Genomic DNA, 18921 nt, shown 5'->3' on the forward strand with positions numbered 1-18921 from the left:
GAGCGTCTAAATGGTATCCAGCATTTTATTGCTAATATGTCCAATTGAAACACCAAAGATTGCACAGTGTGCAGTAACAGGAAAACACATGAATATTACATACTAACCTCACCTTCAGTTCCTTTCAGAAGCTCACCATTTTCTTCTTACAGTGCTCCCTTCCAGTTCTGACAATATTTTGTCAGACCTGAAATATACCAGTTGCTGTCAGTTATATATCAGCAGCTGTCAGTTAAAACTGAATGTGCAAGGTAATATCCATGTTTCCCTCATGTTGGTGATATTACAGTTTAGTAGTGTGCTGACCTGGAAGCTGTTATGGGGTAATGGCCATTTTTCAAATGGAGGACGGAGAATTCCATTGATCACAGTGGACAAATGGGATGCAGGAGAGGAGAAAGATATTGAGGAGTAGACTACACAGGAGGTAAGTATGACCTGTGTATGGTTATTTTGATGTTTTATTTTTCAGTTCAGGTTCTCTTTAACCACTTGCCGACCGCACGCTTATACCGTGCGTCGGCAAAGTGGCAGCTGCAGGACCAGCGACGCAGTACTGCGTCGCCAGCTGCAGGCTGATTAATTAGGAAGCAGCCGCTCGCGCGAGCGACTGCTTCCTGTCAAATCACGGCGGGGGGCTCCATGAATAGCCTGCGGGCCGCCGATGGCGGCTCGCAGGCTAAATGTAAACACAAGCGGAAATAATCCGCTTTGTTTACATTGTACGGCGCTGCTGCGCAGCAGCGCCGTAAGGCAGATCGGCGATCCCCGGCCAATCAGCGGCCGGGGATCGCCGCCATGTGACAGGGGACGTCCCGTCACTGGCTGCACAGGACGGATAGCGTCCTGTGCAGCCTCGATCGCCGGGGGGGCCAGGTAGGAGAGGGAGAGGGAGGATTTCGCCGCGGAGGGGGGCTTTGAGGTGCCCCCCCCCGCAACACCCAGGCAGGCAGGAGAGATCAGACCCCCCCCTGCACATCATCCCCATAGGGGGGAAAAAAAGGGGGGCGATCTGATCTCTCTGCCTGCAACCTGATCTGTGCTGGGGCTGCACAGCCCACCCAGCACAGATCACTCAAAACAGTGCTGGTCCTTAAAGAGAATCTGTATTGTTAAAATCGCACAAAAGTAAACATATCAGTGCGTTAGGGGACATCTCCTATTACCCTCTGTCACAATTTTGCCGCTCCTCGCAGCATTAAAAGTGGTTAAAAACAGTTTTAAAAAGTTTGTTTATAAACAAACAAAATGGCCACCAAAACAGGAAGTAGGTTGATGTACAGTATGTCCACACATAGAAAATACATCCATACACTAGCAGGCTGTATACAGCCTTCCTTTTGAATCTCAAGAGATCATTTGTGTGTTTCTTTCCCCCTGTTCTCATGCACTGAAGTTTCAGGCTGCTTGTTTCTTCCTGCAAACAGCTTTGCCCTTGTCTGTAATTCTTCAGTATGTGAAAGCCCAGCCAGCTCAGAGAACGATTTATCCAGCTTGTAAAAGATAAGAGAGAAGAGAGAAGCTGCTCTAATCCTAAATAACACACAGGCAGTGTGCATACAGGGGCCTGGAAGGGGGAGTTCATAGCAGAACCACAACACTGAAGAACTTGGCAGCCTTCCAGACACAGGCTGACAAGTCTGACAGGGGAAAGATACATTGATTTATTACAGAGACAGTGATAGTATAAAGTGCTGCAGTGAGCCAGAACACATTAGAATAGCTTTTTGAACTTGTAGGATGATAAAAAACAGGATGCAATTTTTGTTACGGAGTCTCTTTAAGGGGGGGTAAAGGGTGGGTCATCAAGTGGTTAATTGTAGATTTGATTAGAAGTTATGCAATAGTTAATAAAGTGTTCTATACCTTCAGGGAGAGGAAGAAGTGGTTTACTTGAAGTCTTGCATACGAAGAAAAACAGATTCCATAGAGAAAAGGTTCTGCTTTGATGTTGAAGGTGTTGATCGGTAAGTTAATGTATCAAATTTTAGATTAACTTTTTAATTTTTTTTATTTCATGGTGGATAATATAAAAGGCTCACACTGACTTTGAATCCTGTTATTTTTTTTAAGACACACCCAAACTAAAGAAAAAAGTATGTAAAAAAATGACCATTCCTGTGACGCTTCCGAGACCACAGAACCCAGAGCCACAGTGTATAGCAGCAGATTAAGCAAAACCCAACTGGCGGGGAATTTATTGGGCACAATGTTCACACAAAAGTTCAAAATATTACTAGACAATCCTCAAAGGAGTGTCACAGATTCCCCCCACCAAAGAGTCCCAATTCCAAGCTTCACAAGCAAAACAACACAAGTCCCAAAGTCCTAGTAGCTCCACAAATAGCAGAAGTCCCAGAGGTGCATAACTGACCCCAGCAGTCCCAATTGGTGCAGTTCTCACCAGTCACCACATCCAGTATCCATTGGACAAGTCCACACCACCAGCTTAACAGGGAATACAGCAGTCCAGGGCCACAGGACCCGCCATGTTACAGCAAATCCTCTCTGGTTCCTGGCCGCATTGGGTATTATCCTGGGCTAACCACAGGAGTCCTGAGCTGCTCTTCCTTCCACAGACACAATCCAACTGCCTCACATGAGGCATAAGCATGATACCTGCTCTCCTCTGTGGTGCCTAGCTGACTGCCCCCTGCTGAGAGCCACAGAGCAGCCTAGATGGGGAATGGCTTTATGCTAAGGTGCATCTCTGATGTCTCCTGAGTGTGGGGGAAGGTGAGATTTCTATGAGACCTCAAATACAGTACTGTGCATAATGCCTAATACACACCATACAATTTTCTGTTAGATTATTTTCTGTAGAGAGTGGTCATTATCTCTGGTGCATTGTCTTCTGGTTATCTCCTGCTGAGTAGAACAATGCCTAATTGCTAGGCAGATAGGTGGTTACAGGGATGCTCTCAAATTTAAAATCGGATGAAATTCGAATAGGGTTATTTGAATTACATCCTGCTAATTACTGCAGCTGTGCGGGTGGCGGAGGGGGTGTTAATCTTACCCATAAGGCTTCTTCTTGATCCGTCCCTCGGTGCCTCCCACGCTGCGTTCCAATCCGGCGGTCACGTGATTACATACACTTCCTCCTTCTGGGTTGAAGAAGGAAGTGTATAGTCACGTGACGCCGGTATGGAGCGCAGCGTGGGAGGCACCGAGGGACGGATCAAGAAGAAGCCTAATGGGTAAGATTAACCCCCCCCCCCCCCGGCCACCCGCACATCTGCAGTAATTAGCAAGATGAAATTCGAATAACCCTATTCGAATTTCATTCGAATTTGAGAGCGTCCCTGGATGGTTAGATAGATAATTTCCAACATGTTGGAAATTATCTATCTGGTAAGTAAATTTAACAGAAAATCGAACAGAAAATTGTATGGTGTGTACCTAGCATAAAGCCCCATCTACACCATACAATTTTTTTATTTGATTCATTGATTCGGTTCAATCCAACATGTCCGATTGGGATTCAAAGCGATTCAGTTTGCCATCGTTTTGCACAGGGCTGTGGAGTCGGTACAAAAATCTTCCGACTCCAACTCCGACTCCGAATCCTCAGTTTCTGAAACTCCGACTCCGGGTACCCAAAATTGCTCAGACTCCGACTCCTCGACTCCGACTCCTTAGTCTAATACTTAACAGGGCTGTGGATTTTGTACAAAAATCATGCGACTCCGACTCCCGACTCCTCAGTTTCTGAAACCACAACTCCGACTCCGGGTACCCAAAATTGCCCCGACTCCAACTCCGACCCCACAGCCCTGGTTTTGCAATGGCAAATTTAATCGAATCCCTATCGTACATTTCGGATTGAATCGAATCGGACAAAAAATTGTATGGTGTAGATGGGGCTTAAGAGTCTGCAGTCCCAATCCAATTACCCATTGTCACGATTCCTTTAAAGTGTAATTGTTGGGCATAATATAAAAAATCAATTATTTGTTATCTGGTAAAGAAGTAATATGGATGATAACCAGGCAATTCAAAAGTTAAAATCACTATTCCTTTTCTTGTTGATAAATGATCATTCCCCAGTTTACCTGACTCTTATTTGGTACACACAAAATGTGGTACACAAAAAGGAAGTTGCAGGGCATGCTGGGTTGTCCTTTTTTGCTTCTCAACTTTCCCCTCAGACTTAACTAATACAGCCTGATTTGCTGAAGCCTCTTTCCCTCCTGTTTTCCCTTCCACACCTCTGTTCCTCTCTGGCCAATATTTCTCATGCTGAGGCAATGCACTTTCTATAGTAAAAGGTGGGCTATGAATACACAATCAGGCAGAGAAGATTAAGGGAGGAAATGACATCAGGATTGGCTTTAAAATAGCCACAGTTAAAATGAGAAATGCTAAGAAGCATTTTCTCTTTATTTACTGTAGAAAAATCACTAAAATCAAAATGTGGACAGTGCAATACATATGTTATGTAAGTAGAGCAAGTATTTACTTATATATGACTGACAGCTCCTTTTTAAGGAATTACTGTGGAAGTGATCTTGCTATGTATTGTATTGTTTAGTATTTTTAGAAATTGTTATATTGCACTGGATTTTGAAAATCTTATCTTAACAGTGGCTTAGTTGTATTGCCCTTGTATCTCTAGTATAATTGGATTTGAAACCAGCATCCTTCCATCCTTGTTATCTCTTATCAGGATGTAATAAGCCTATGGGACACACTTTGCTAGACTGCTGAAAAGCCATGAATGTCTGGATTTTGTCTCATGTCGGCAGCCCTTTTTTTTCAGTACTGCTGTGTAAACTGCAGAATCTCCAAGTACAGAATTAATGGAAAGCATGGTGTTTCTAAACTTTTATCCCCTTTATATTACTGTAAAGAATAAAATAAATATCAAAATATAATGTAAAACGTTTAAAGGAAATCAAATGCAGAAAGTAATGTAGAAGTTGCAGTTTCCAAGAAGTTTCTTCTAACATTCGTCTTTTTTAACATGTTCTGTTATGAAATTTGAATGTATGGATCGCCTGCTTTTTGTGATCACCGGCGATTAGAAAAGCGCCTATGCTAATTTATCCCAATGGGCTCTGTACACCATTCATTTGGCCAGTGCTGTTTCTGAGCTATTTAGTGCTCTAGGCAAGGCATCCTCTGTGCCTCTTCCAGTGGTATTTGCTGCCTTAAAGTATCATTTGTATGTGTGTAAATCCAGATCAATAGGGTATTGCAGCCAGAGTTGCTGCAACAAGGATAGAGGCAGCAATAAAATCCTAACCACACATCTTACTCTTCCATGCTGGATCTGTAGCGTTTTCTTTCAGGTTATTCTTTACTACCAGCCTAACATGCCCGGCAACATGCATTTGTAACTAAACTTTGGCAACATGGGCATCCATTCTCAATAGATAGTGCTCTCTATACATTCTAATTGTACTGCGGGCATCTTGCCACGCATAACTGAAACATATTGTAGGACAATTATTTCTAATTTAAACTTCCCAGGTTCATATTGTGTATATACTAATTATAATAATTTAAACTTCCCGCCTTATATCCTGCCCTTCAAGGGTTCAACCAAAATCTACTCTCGCACATTTAGTGTCCCATATCTGTCACCTACAATGTAATAGGTGGGTCACCCCCTATCAATCACTCCTGATACCATTGTATTAATTGGAAGGTCTGGTCAATCTTTTGTATAGTTTGTGTGTCTAAACTAGCAATGCAACTCTCCCATACTAAAATATCCAGTCCATCAGGAATAATACATCATGCATCTTTTTCTTAAATTGAGTCTGTGTGTGTGTCACGGAAGAGCCATGAGACCAGAAAACGCAATCGGTTTCCTGCACAGATTGTCGTTGCGTTGCCAGATTTAGACTCTGTCTAGGGGGTAGCAGACTGAGCCTGGCAGTCTCTGGTTTCACAGCTGCTAGAGGAACTCTTTTCATGAAGTACGTTTGTTGACCAGTGAAGGCATGTTTGTGTAAATTAACTTGATGAAAAGAAGTCCCTTCCTGGGCCAGTGACACCGAGGTGTGAAAGCTCTCCAGCAATAAAGCCCCAAATGGCAAGTGTTCCTGCCTTTTGAAGAGACAGGATAACCTCCACAGGAGGCCAGACTGCTCGACTCCGTCGGAAGCAGAGAGAAAATGAATGTATATAATTGTTAGCCTGTGTAAGGAATACCGTTCATATGAGAGGTATGAAAGTTATCTCATTCTGCTGGTCCGGATCTGGTGAATATTTTAATATTAAATTGAAGGCACTGACATACCCAGAACCCGAGGTATTCCGCTACTTCGTAACCGGGCATGCGAAAGCACCCAAATTTGATGTCATATGAACTGTCATATTCTGAGGAATATGAATCTGTGACTGTTATGTGTGTGCAGAAAGCGTAAGCCGCGATATGAAAAATGTCATATTTGGTGGGCACCAGGAACCCACTCAGGTGAACCGCACCCTGTCCAGCCCCTGGGCTGACCCTGAGACCCCACACAAAACTGTATATTATTCAAAAGTGCTTACCAGGGACTCCTCCAGTGTTCCTCCAAATTCCATCTTCATGGGAGCCTGCTGCTGCTTTGAGGAGGAGCAGCGGCCATCTTGTATGAACTTTGGCTCCTGAACTGAAACAAAGAACTGCACGTGTTTTCCCAGAAAGGACATGTTTTCACCTGGCTTAAGTATCCATTTATTTCTTCCCTTATTTTTATTTTCATACTGCGCTACGATTGTCTCCATAATTGTTGATTTTAATGATATTCTGTATATATTAATTATTTATATTGCATTAATAATAAACGACTAAAAAGTCTTTTTATTTGTTCAGCTACCCCTGCTATTCACCCGCACAAATTGAACCCTAACTTCTGAAGAGTCGCTACTACTGTTGATAGCTAGATAAACTAGAGTGTGTTTTAACCGTTTTTATTTGCAGGTCTAGAGTCGACCAGTCAGTGGGATTCTCTGTCCCATGGTAACAGAGATGGTGGCAGCCTAGTATTTTGTGTTTAATAGATCGCACACCTCCCTCTGGTCTGTCTGCTGCCAAAATTCCAGTGGTTTCTGCGCATCGATTGCGACCACAAAATTGCATGGTCTGTGTGCTGAAACCGATTGGAAGGCATTGTGCGGTCTGGCCACTAGGGGGGGTGTGACAGTGTGGATTAGATACAGGAGAGAAGACATTCGATTTTTCCTTGTATCAAGTCTTAAGGCGCGTACACACGCCAGATTTTTTTTAAACTACGAGTTGTCAGACCCACCTGCGGGGCGGTCATTCTGACAACAGTTTGCATGTGAGTACAGGCTGTTTTCAGGCTGATAAGGCTGGTTTTGACTGATCCACCCAGTGAATTTGTCAAAACCAGCCTCATCAGTCTGGCGACAGCCTGTACTCACATGCAAACTGTCGTCAGAACGACCGCCCCATGGGCAGGTCTGATGACCCGCAGTTTAAAAAAATCTGGCGTGTGTACGTGCCTTTAGTAACACGCAGGGCTCTGTCTGCTAAATGTGTCCTATAAGTTCACACTGTAGTACACGCTATATTGCCAAACGTATTGGGAAGCCCCTCCAAATGATTGAATGCAGGTGCTCCAATCACTTCCACGCTCACAGGTGTATAAAATCGAGCATCTGGGCATGCAGACTACTTCTTCAAATATTAGTGAAAGAATGGGTCACTATTCCACAGTCAACTGTTTGTAGTGTTGTAACAAAGTGGAAGCAATAGAGAACAGCAACTTGCCATTAAGTGGTACGCCACGGAAAATCACAGAGCAAGGTCAGTGCATACTGAGGTGCTCATTGCAGAGTATTTGTCAACTTTATGCAGAGTCAATAGCTACAGGCATCAAAACTTTGTATGGTCTTCTGATTAGCTCAAGAACAGTAAGTAGAGTTTTATGGAATGGGTTACCATGGCTGAGCAGCTGCATGCAAGCTTCACATCATCAAGTGCAATGCAAAGTGTCACATGCAGTGGAGTAAAACACAGCATCACCAGTTTCTAGAGCAGCGGAGACATGTTCTCTGGTATGACTATTCACATTTCTCTGATGGATCAGTCTAGTTTTGGTGGATGCCGGTAGAATGGTATTTGCCTAACTGCATTGTCACAAGTGTACATTTTGTGGTGTGGTTTTTCAGGGTTTAGGCTTTTTGCACCTTAGTGAAAGAAACCCTAAATGTTTCAGGATACCAATATATTTGGATAATTGAATGCTCCTTTTGTGGAAACGGTTTATGAATGACTCCTTTCTGAGTCCAACAGAACTTTACACCAATGCACAAAGTAAGGTCCATAAAGACCTAGATGAGCGAGTTTGGTGTTGGGCAACATGACTGACCTATCCCCAACAGAACATGGTTGGGATGATTTTAAGCGGAGGTTGAGAGCCAGGCTGTCTTCCAACATCAGTGCCTGACCTCACAAATGGGCACGTTGGCGCTATCATAACTACAGAGGGTGGGCCAGCTCCTTATTAAAGCCTACAGATTACGAATTGGATGTTATTAAAGGACTACTGTAGGGGGAAAATGAGTTGAACTTACCTGGTGCTTCTAATGGTCCCTAACAGACGCCCTGTGCCCACGCAGCCACTCACCAATGCTCCGGGCCCCGCCTCCAGTTCACGTCTGGAATTTCCGACTTTAAAGTCAGAAAAAGATTGTGCCTACACAGCTGTGTCCTCGCTCCTGCTGACATCACCAGGGGCGTACTGCGCAGGCACAGACTATACTGGGCCTGAGCAATACACTCTTGGTGACGTCAGCGAGAGGGACAGCGTGGCTGCGCAGGCACAGTGGTTTTCCGACTTTAAAGTTGGAAATTACGGAAGTGAACCAGAGCATCGGTGAGTGGCTGCGTGGTCACAGGACATCTGTGGGGGACCATTAGAAACCCAGGATAAGTTCAACTCATTTTCCCCCTACAGTAGTCCTTTAAAGTTCATGTGTGTGTAAAGGTAGGTGCACCAATCCTTTTGGCAATATAATGTAGCCATGGATATTTTATGAGAGAGCTGGTAATGGTATCTGTGCTTAGTGAGTGAATCCTCCGCTTGAATATGTGGTATGTGCATTGTAAAGAGAAAATTGAGAGGTAGAGCCATAGTTGTCATCAGGGAAACTAATATAAGTGGACCCTGCCCCCTCCCTTAGAATCAGCAAAATATCATTTTCTTGTGACCTCACCCCTGCTGTGTACAAGTCGAAAAAAAACATATTTACAATGTGTCTTTAACTTGCAGAGAAAAATATTGGGTTTCTAATTTGCATTCAAATTGTTTCTATTGTCCCATTGCTTTGTTGTAGGCCAACTGTATTAACTATGCAGGCTCTTTCTGAAGAGGATAGAAGGTTGTGGATGGAAGCCATGGATGGTCGGGAGCCTGTAAGTAGCCTTGCTTTACATGTTGTTGCAATGTTTTAAAGCTCTTGCTCCCAAGCATTAGCAAAGTGATGCGAGAATAGAGCTAGGCTGACACTGAGATAAGATTTATTAGAGCAAAAGCATTTCTGAATAGATTGGAGAGCTTGCAGTGCAGATTGAGGTTCCAGGCTGCACAATAAACACAGAGCAGTGGGTAAATGGAATTTGATTTTGTGGCTGACAATCCCTCTTATCCCTCTTGAATTCAGTTATATAATCGTACTATAAAGTATAGCAAACCTTAAAGCAGATATTCAGGGCCTTATGAAGTGACTGACCGTAGGGCGGGGCAGGCAAGCTGCATCACTCCGGAAACTTTCAGGGAGAAAGCAATATTAGGTGAAGCACATAACAGAAGATTCCAAGGCCATTGAGAGGCATCAAAAGAGGGTGTGCATGTTGTCTGCGAGATTTTTGCCGTTGAGACACGATGCCTGATGAAGTGGGCCAGTCCCGCAAAACGCCCTATGTGCCAAGAAATACCTTAAAGGTGTCCACTAATGATGCAATCTTGACTGTACAATCTTAACGCTTCTGTGTAGTATTCGGGACTTCCTAAAGTATCCATAAAAAGTATATTCATTCAGTTTATTCTTTTACTACATAGATTTTGTAAGATTGCACAATCATTGTTGTATCATTAACCACTTAACGACCACCTAACGCCGATAGGCGTCGGCAGGTCGCAGTGGTGTTAAATGGCCGCTCCATGTCAGTTCACGGAGGGTGTCTCCGTGAACAGCCTGCAAGCCTCCGATCGCGGCTCGGAGGCGAAATGTAAACACACGGGGAAGAAATCCCCTGTGTTTACATCCTATGGCGCTGCTGTCGCAGCAGCGCCGTAAAGGAGATCGGCGATCCCCGGCCTCTGATTGGCCGGGGATCGCCGCCGTCTGATAGGCTAAAGCCTATTAGAGGCAGTACAGGATGGATTTAATTTTAAATAAAGTCAAATATTTCTATGAGATAAATTTACAATTGCTTCTACCTAATGTAATTAATTTGTTGTTAAATTGGACGCCTCCTCAAATATTTGCTCCAAGCACTTTCAGGAACACCTGTACACGCTTATTATAAAAGTCTAATATGCACATCGTTTTTTAGGTTTTGTTCTAAACTATGGCCACATTTAAATGCCTTGCCTATGTGATTAGCACATTGTGGTTTTATTTCACATCTGTTGTAGTGTTTTAATCCTCTTCCACTAGACTAACAATGCCTAATATATCTGGTGTTCATTTTGCAAGCTTTTACCTGGGGAATTCACTTAAAATATTATGCAGGTTAACAAGATCCTCAGCATCATTGCTGAAAGTTTATTTGCACTATGTATGGTACAACACACAACTGCTGTCCAACTCGGGGACTATCAGACATTGCATAGAAAGCAAGATCACACATTGCTACTAGTGGATTGTGGTGCAGTGCATTCTGAGAACACCCGTTGTGCCATGCCCAGTTATCTTCTTTGAACTGCTAGGTTGAATAGCACTTCTGAAGTCTTCAGGTAGCCTTTGGGAACTACTCACATTAGTTATTACTCACATGAGTGAGTACTTCCAAAGATGAACACATTTGTACTGTGCATTATTATTATTATTTTTTATTTATATAGCGCCATCTTCAGTAGCGCTGTACATAGTACAAACAAATAATGGGGAACAAATGTACATAAGAAATACAAGACACTGTACAGTCATGACATTGAACAGAATAAATAAAAATGCATACATAGTTGATGTGTAGTTGGTACATGTGCATATGTTAATATTATAGCAGAATTAGAAACACTAGGAGGAGGTCCCTGCCCTTGCGAGCTTACAATCTAGAGTGTAGTGGGGAGATAACAACAGGGAAGGAAACACAGGGGTTAGTGGGTGAGCCAGTGTGCATTCAGTGCGGACTATAGCAAATTATAGGCTTGTCTTAACAGGTGTGTTTTCAGAGTACGTTTAAAGGTCTCCAGACTTGTGGCATGACAAACCGGCTGAGGGAGAGCGTTCCAAAGGAAAGGGATAGCCCGTGAGAAGTCTTGGATGCGAGAGTGAGAGGAGATAACTGGGCTGGAGGACAAAAGGGTCTCCTGTGAGGAAGAGCTTTGTATGCAAGCATGAGAAGTTTAAACTGGATCCTTTGGGCAACTGGTAACCAATGGAAGAATTGGCAGAGAGGGGCTGCCTCAGAGCATCTAGAAGAGAGGTGGATGAGACAGACAGCAGACTTTAGTAGGGATTGGAGAGGTGCCAGTCTGATTTTTGGTAGACCAGAGTATGGTGTTACAGTAGTCAAGACTGGAGATGGTTAGGGCATGCACAAGCATTTTAGTTGCTTCTTGTGAGAGTAAGGACAGATTCTGGAAATGTTTTTTAGATGGAAGTAGTTAATGTGTTGATATGTGGTATAAAGGAGAGCTCAGAGGCTAGAGTTACCCCCAGGCAACGAGCTTTGGGGGTTGATGCTATTGGGGTGTTATCTACATTGATTGTGACAATAGGAGGTGGAACAGAGAGCGAAGGTGGAAATATCACAATCTCTGTTTTGCTTATATTGAGTTACGGACACGGGATGACATAAATGTAGATACAGCGGATAGACATTCGGGGACTTTTGATAGTAGTGTGGAGAGGTCTGGGGCAGAACAATAAATTTGGGTATCATCAGCATAGAGGTGATATTGAAACCCAAGAGAGCTTATTATTTGTCCCAGGCCGTGGGTGTTAATGGAAAAGAGGAGGGGTCCAAGGACGGAGCCTTGTGGTACTCCCACAGACAGTGGGCGTGGAGAGGAGTTGGTATTGGCATAGGAGACCATGTAGAAACGTCCAGACAGGTAAGAGTTGGTCCAGGAGTGTGCTAGGCCCTTGATTCCCAGTGTTGAGAGGGTCTGGAGAAGTAGGGTATGATCAACAGTGTCAAACGCGGAGGACGGATCTAGGAGTATTAGTACCGAAAATCTGCCTTTGGCATTAGCAACTAGGAGGTCGCTGGCAACCTTAGTGAGAACTGTTTCCGTAGAGTGTTGAGGGCGGAAGCCATACTGGAAAGTGTCCAACAGGGAATTAGCAGAGATAAAGTTAGACAACTCTGAGTAAATGTGGCGTTCCAGCAGTTTGGGGGCGAAGGGAAGGAGAGGGACTGGGCGGAAATGAAAAAGGGCAGTAGGGTCTAAGGAGTGTTTTTTGATTTGGGGTGTTATAATAGCTTGTTTAAATGAAGAAGGGAAAATGCCAGTAGAGATGGGAAGGTTAAACAGTGTTGTTAAAGCAGGAATGAGGGGGGAGGAGAGCTGGGGGATACGATGAAAGGGAATAGGGTCCAAGGCGCATGTAGGAAGATGAGCTTTAGAGATTAGTGAAGAAAGAAGTTGTTCAGTTAAGGCAAAGAAGGTTGTTAGCAGGGAGGAGGTTTGAGTGAGTGTGGTTGTGTAGAGAGGGATAGTTGATAGTTGGGGAGCTGCCAGGCGACGAGGAAAAAGGAAGAGGTGCTTGGACCGGTGAAGAGGGTTGCTTTTGAAACCTGTTCTGTAGTGTTTCAATTTTGTTCACAAAGTATGCTGCAAAGTCTTCTGCAGACAAGCATGTGGTTATAGGGGGAGGCTGGGGGTGGAGAAGAGAGCTGAAGGTGTTAAAAAGTTGTTTAGGGTTATGGGATTGTGAAGAAATAAGTGTAGAGAAGTATGACTGCTTTGCAAGTGAGAGAACATCCCTGAGCTGGAGCAGCGTGTTTTTATAGTGGACGAAGTCATCTGCATTGGAGCTTTTCCTCCACTGCCGTTCTGCTGAGCTGGACTGTCTTTTCAGTTGCATGTCTGGACTGTGCATGTGCAAGTCCAGACATGCACGTGCACAGTAGACTAACAAAGAGCTAGCAGATCGAGAAAGTTTTACTGGGCACGGTGCATGAACGGCAGGCAGCACGGAGGAGTGGATTGGCTCTGTAGTATCCAGAGCTTTCCCTCTCTCTTGGTAAGTATAAAACCTTTAAGCACATTTTTGACTAGGGTTTTCTTTAAATATTTTCTCAAAGTATGCCATCAAATATCAGCCATGTACTTTAAAGCGGTTTAAAACCCTGACATAATATTCAATAAAAACATGTTTTCCTACTTTTTATATGCCATACGGTTATCATATTTGCATTTGTGCATAAGTATTATTATTCATTTAGAAATTATAGGTACACAAAAGTACAGTTTTTTGCTTTGTGAGCTGACTTTGCATTTTATTAACTGGTTTTATTCATTCTGTATTGAAGGCAGACATGCTTTCAGTGTCTGTGTCCAGCTGCTTCAGCGCAGTCAGAGAATGTCACATTCCTCACTTAAAACATTTAAGTAAACACAAGATAACATTATCTACAACTTCGGATGCGTCCAGATTTCAATGCACTGAACTTTCAAGCTCTGTGTGTAAAGGGGCCCATACACCTAATGATTTTCCCGCCGATGTACAGCAGATTCGATCATTGTGATCGAATCTGCTGTGAAATCGTTGCTCAAACGCTGACAGAATGTTCGATTTCCGTCCGAAATCAATCATTCCCGTTGATCCGTCCGTGCGGAAGATTTTTCGGGAGTGCGTCGATAGCAGCGTTCGAATGCCCGACGACCAACGCTAGCTGCAATATATTACCTGATCCAGCCGGCACGTGTCCCTCCGCTCTCTCCTCTGTTTTCTTCTCCGCGCTGGGCTCCGAGTCCGGCTGGCTTCACTGAACTTCCTGTCCCGGCAGGAAGTTTAAACAGTAGAGCGCCCTGTACTGTTCCCCGGACAGGAAGTTCAGTGAAGCTAGCCGGACTCTGAGCCCAGCGCGGAGAAGAAGACTGCGGAGAGAGCTGGGACACGCATCGGCGGAGCAGGTAATGTATAGCTGGTGGTGGTGTGTGTGTGTGTGTGTGTGGGGGGGGGGCAGTGGCAGCTTCACAGATGGTGAATCGATTTCATGCTGAAATCAATTCACATTCTGTTTGCAGTAAAGGCAGCCATACGATCCCTCTCGGATCAGATTCGATCAGAGTTGGATCTATCTGTTGGTCGATCTGATGGCAAATCGACCAGTGTATGGCTACCTTAGCCCTTCCAATGCTGGTCTAGTAAAAAAAAAAACGTGCTGGTAGTATATAATATGCTGTAAATAATTTTTTAGAGCAAAGAAGGAATGCTGGGTTATATTCTGCTTTAAACTTTTTAAGAACAATGGTTCTAGTACATGTGTACGTACGTCTTTAAATGTAAACATTGCTAACAAGTAGGCCTGCTGTTCAGATTTTCTTCTTGGCTCTGTGTTTCTATAGCCACTAGATGGCAGGCTAAACTAATTCAACAGCCGTTATTTACATCCAAACACAATCCAGAAAAAAATGCAATTTCTGTTTCCCTTTCAGTTTTACCATGCTAGAGCCTGCTGAGGTTTGAGCTTAAGCTGACCAGAGGCTTCCCCCCTCCCTTTTCTCCTAGTCAAGGCCCAGCTGCTTGGAAGGCAACATTCTGTCTTTACGGCCTGTCCCTTGCTGCTCTGTTTATGAAAATGTCACATTCTGGATCCTTGCACATGGCAAGAGAGAAAACAAAAAAGCCTCATGAACAACCTCCGAGTGTCCCTCAGTCCCTCTGCATCAAAGTGCTGAAGGCCAAAGGCTTTTGAAATGCAAGTTGCAATTCTATTGCCTTTGCTGTAGTGAGGGGAAAGTATACCAGTGTAATATGGCATGCTCCTCTTATGAATGTCAAGTTTGCACAACATAATAAAATGAATTTTTCCAATAACACTCCAGGACAGGTATACATTGAGACTTGGCTCCTCCCAGGAACAGGAAATATCCTTCAGCCTCTCTATAAATCAAACAAGGACCAAGGGTCAGGCAGTATTGGATATTTCCTGGTCCAGGAACCAGGTCTCTCTATGTGCTCGCTGTCCCGGAGAGCCTGGGTGGCTAGGGAAGGTGTTGGCACACAGTGGATCCTGCTACCTACAGAGGATCTGCTGGAGCTGGGAGTTACCTGTGGGGTTGCCGTTCTGGTTGCAGTTCCCAGCCCGGATGTTTCACCCTGTTGGTCGGCCTGGGGTGAGAAGGCAGCGCTTCAGGAAGGGCCGCACCGAAGACGCACCACGCGGAGGCAGCGGCAGGGAAGTTGGCGTCCGGATGATGCGCATGGCGGAGGCGTAAAGCGGAAGTCTTCCGGCCGCGACCTCGGAGAGTACTTCCGGGTCGCGTGACGTCACTTCCGCATCGCCGGGTGAAGAGGTGCGGCCGCCCGGAGTCCCAGTTGGTCTGAATCTCGGCGTCTCGCAGCACGGAAGGATGTCTGAGATAGAGCAGGAGCCAGGAAAGGTAAGATTGCTCTGCTGGGACCCGGGCAGCGGTGGTGACTCTTGTGGGAGCATTCAACCGTACGCAGCATGGAAAGTTTGGCTGCATGGTGCCTATATTGCAAAGGGTGCATTACAAGCATAGGCTGTGGCTATGCAATGATGTATTACCTATTAAGCATTATTTTTATGTTTTTGCATACATAGGCTTATATTGACTTTGAAGTGCATATTGTGTTAATGAGAAACTTCTGAAAAAGTTTAACTTATGCAGACTTATGTTATTAATCAGTATATTGCATATAACTTTTGCTTAGTCATATTGGTATAGGTTAAAACCTATAGATAAATATTGATTTACTTCACATGGTATTTTTGCAGGACACAATTAGCTTTATGTTTTTTTGTGTGTATTTCAGGGCACTTCTACAAATGTACCTGACCCTGCAAAGACCACTAAACGGTGCCCTGTGTGCAATACAAAGGTCAATCCTGCATCAACAAAAATTTTATGCAAGGATTGTACCTACAAAGTAATGAAACAAGAATCTGCCTCTCAGAGAGATATTCAGGCTCTGAGGCAAGATCTAAAAGACACACTTAAAGAATTTAGAGCTAGTGCAACTCCTTCCAAAACAGACACACCAGCTGAAGATTCCGATCAGGTCGCTCATATTAAAGTACCTGAAGCGGTTACGCATAAGAAAGCTACTACTAAAACTAATAAACCAATTATCCTATCAGAGGAGGAAGAAATTAGCGATAATGATGACGTTTCGGCAAGTTCTGTTGAAGCACAGGAAATGGAAAATAAACCCTCTAAGTTTAAATTTCCTGTGGCTGAAACTGAAATGCTATTAACAGCAATATATGAAGATTTAAATTTAAATAAAGCAAGTACTGAACCTAGTTCTCTACATGATAAATTATATGAAGGTATGGAAAATCCGCAAGAGTTGAATTTTCCAGTACATCAGACAACAAAAAATTTAATTTCAAGTCAATGGAAAAATCCAGACAAAAAGTTATTTATGTCCAGAGGATTCAAGAGACGTTTTCCCTTTTCAGATGAGGACTGTAAAATGTGGGACAAAAGCCCTAAACTAGACTCAGCATTTTCACAAGTTAATAAGGATGATGAACTGGCATTTGAAGATCTTGGTCACTTAAAAGATCAATCAGATAAAAAGATTGAATATGCATTAAAAAGGTTGTGGCCTGCAATTTGTGCCAACTTTAGGCCTTCAGCTGCAACAACCTGCGTAGCAAGAATGCTCGCGCTATGGATGCAACAATTAGAAGATAATATCAATAAGGGTGCACCTAAAGACCAGATCATTAGTTCAATGACTGTGATGCATAAGGCAATTGCCTATATAATTGATGCTGCGTCAGAATCTATAAGACTGACAGCTAAGGCAGCAGGGATTTCTAATGTAGCCAGAAGAAATCTGTGGATTAAGACCTGGCATGGTAGCATGGCTTCAAAAAATAGAGTTTGTGCCATTCCGGTAGTAGGGGACACTCTCTTTGGGCCAGAGTTGGATGAGGTTCTTGAAAGAACCGCCAATAAGAAAAAATCATTTCCGAAAAAAAGGCAGTTTAAAACTGGGAAAAGGTTTTTTCGTCAGAACAGACAGACAGACAAACCTGAAATGCAAAACAAAAGAAGAAATTGGTCCTTCAATAAAGATCAAAAAAAGCCGGGACCAAGTTTCAAAACTCCATACACGCAAAATAAACAATGACACGCTAAAAGTGGGAGGAAGATTGGGCTATTTCCTTCCACATTGGAAGCAGATAACAAAAAGCCCGTTTATTATAGATCTAATAAAGAGGGGTTATCATATAGCTTTCAACACAAGACCTCCAAAAAAGTTTGTGATAACCAAGAGATTACTGTTGCCTCAACATCAGGAGGCATTAAAGGAGATCATCACAGATATGCTACAAAGGCAGGTGGTATCAGTAGTTCCAGTGATGCAAAGAGGCGAAGGCTTCTACTCAAAAGTATTCCTGGTTCAGAAACCGTCAGGGAAATACAGAATAATTCTCAATTTAAAACCAATCAATCCATACATAAGATACGAAAAGTTTCGGATGGAATCCATTTATTCCATAAAGAATCTACTGATACCAGATGGCTTTATGGCAAGTGTAGATCTGCAAGACGCTTACTGGCACATACCAATAGAACTAAATTCACAAAAGTTTCTGAGGTTTGCAGTGCAGATGGAAAAGGAGGTTCAGCATTTACAATTTCGCTGCCTCCCATTTGGCATAACATCGGCCCCCAGAATCTTCACGAAAGTGATGGGAGAACTAATCGCAGCAATACACAAAAGAGGAATTATTATAATTCCTTACCTAGACGACCTACTAATTCTAGCAAAAACTTTAGAAGAACTAGAGGAACACAAACGAACTGTACTAGTGCAGTTACAAGAGGCAGGCTGGATTGTGAGCAAAGAGAAATCGCAGCTTACTCCAACTCAGGAAATTTTATTCCTGGGGTTTGTAATAGACTCAGTGAAACAGAAAATTTTTCTTCCACAAGAAAAAATACAAAAGATTGTATCCGAAGTGAGTACATTTTGTGCACACCAATCAGTGACAATCAGACAAATTATGCGACTCCTCGGCCTGCTGTCTTCAGCAGCGCCAGCAATCCAGTGGGCGCTGAAACATACCAGGATTTTGCAGTCATGGATGTTGACCCAATGGGACAAGCATCAAGAGACACTAGACAGCAAAGTGACAGTGGATTCCCAAACGAAGGCCAGTTTGGAGTGGTGGCAAACATTGCAGCATCTCACCCAAGGCAGACTATGGTCGTTACCTATTCAAAAGATCCTAACGACAGACGCAAGTCTGTCAGGATGGGGAGCCCACGTGGACACTTTTCAGGTTCAGGGCGTATGGAGTCAAACGATGGCAGAACACTCATCGAACTTCAGGGAACTAATGGCAGTAAAGATGGCTCTAATCAGCACGATACATATTCTAAGGTCATCTCATGTTCAGATTCAGTCAGACAACTCGACGGTTGTCTCGTATCTGAATCGCCAGGGGGGCACGAGATCCAAAAGATTACTATTTCTAACTATGGAGATCCTGGATATAGCAGAACTCGAGTTACTATCCCTAACGGCAGTACACTTGAAAGGGGAATTAAACGTTCTGGCGGATCAATTGAG

General features: G+C 43.6%; 2 protein-coding genes across 15 annotated transcripts in view; both read left to right on the forward strand.

The window, feature by feature from the left end:
• Positions 1–18921, forward strand: part of ARHGAP26 (Rho GTPase activating protein 26) — a 1021369-nt gene that overhangs the window by 402501 nt on the left and 599947 nt on the right. For all 14 annotated transcript variants that reach the window (XR_011030516.1, XR_011030517.1, XR_011030518.1 and 11 more), the window contains 2 exons: positions 1873–1967; positions 9298–9376. Coding sequence is in view for 9 of the 14 variants with exons in the window: in XM_068277500.1 (XP_068133601.1) it covers positions 1873–1967; positions 9298–9376 (174 nt within the window). In the remaining 5 variants the exon portion in view is untranslated. The remainder of the gene's footprint in view (positions 1–1872; positions 1968–9297; positions 9377–18921) is intronic.
• On the forward strand, positions 16117–18123 carry LOC137564110 (lamina-associated polypeptide 2, isoforms alpha/zeta-like). The gene has a single exon (XM_068277505.1). It carries the CDS (start codon positions 16261–16263, stop codon positions 17470–17472), a length of 1212 nt encoding a protein of 403 aa, XP_068133606.1. The 5' UTR covers positions 16117–16260; the 3' UTR covers positions 17473–18123.

Source organism: Hyperolius riggenbachi, chromosome 3 (assembly GCF_040937935.1).
Source record: "Hyperolius riggenbachi isolate aHypRig1 chromosome 3, aHypRig1.pri, whole genome shotgun sequence".
In the NCBI taxonomy this organism is placed as follows: domain Eukaryota; kingdom Metazoa; phylum Chordata; class Amphibia; order Anura; family Hyperoliidae; genus Hyperolius; species Hyperolius riggenbachi.

Bases quoted from the DNA above. Each gene is read 5' to 3' on its own strand.
- LOC137564110 (XM_068277505.1), top strand. From the start codon at position 16,261: ATGAAACAAGAATCTGCCTCTCAGAGAGATATTCAGGCTCTGAGGCAA.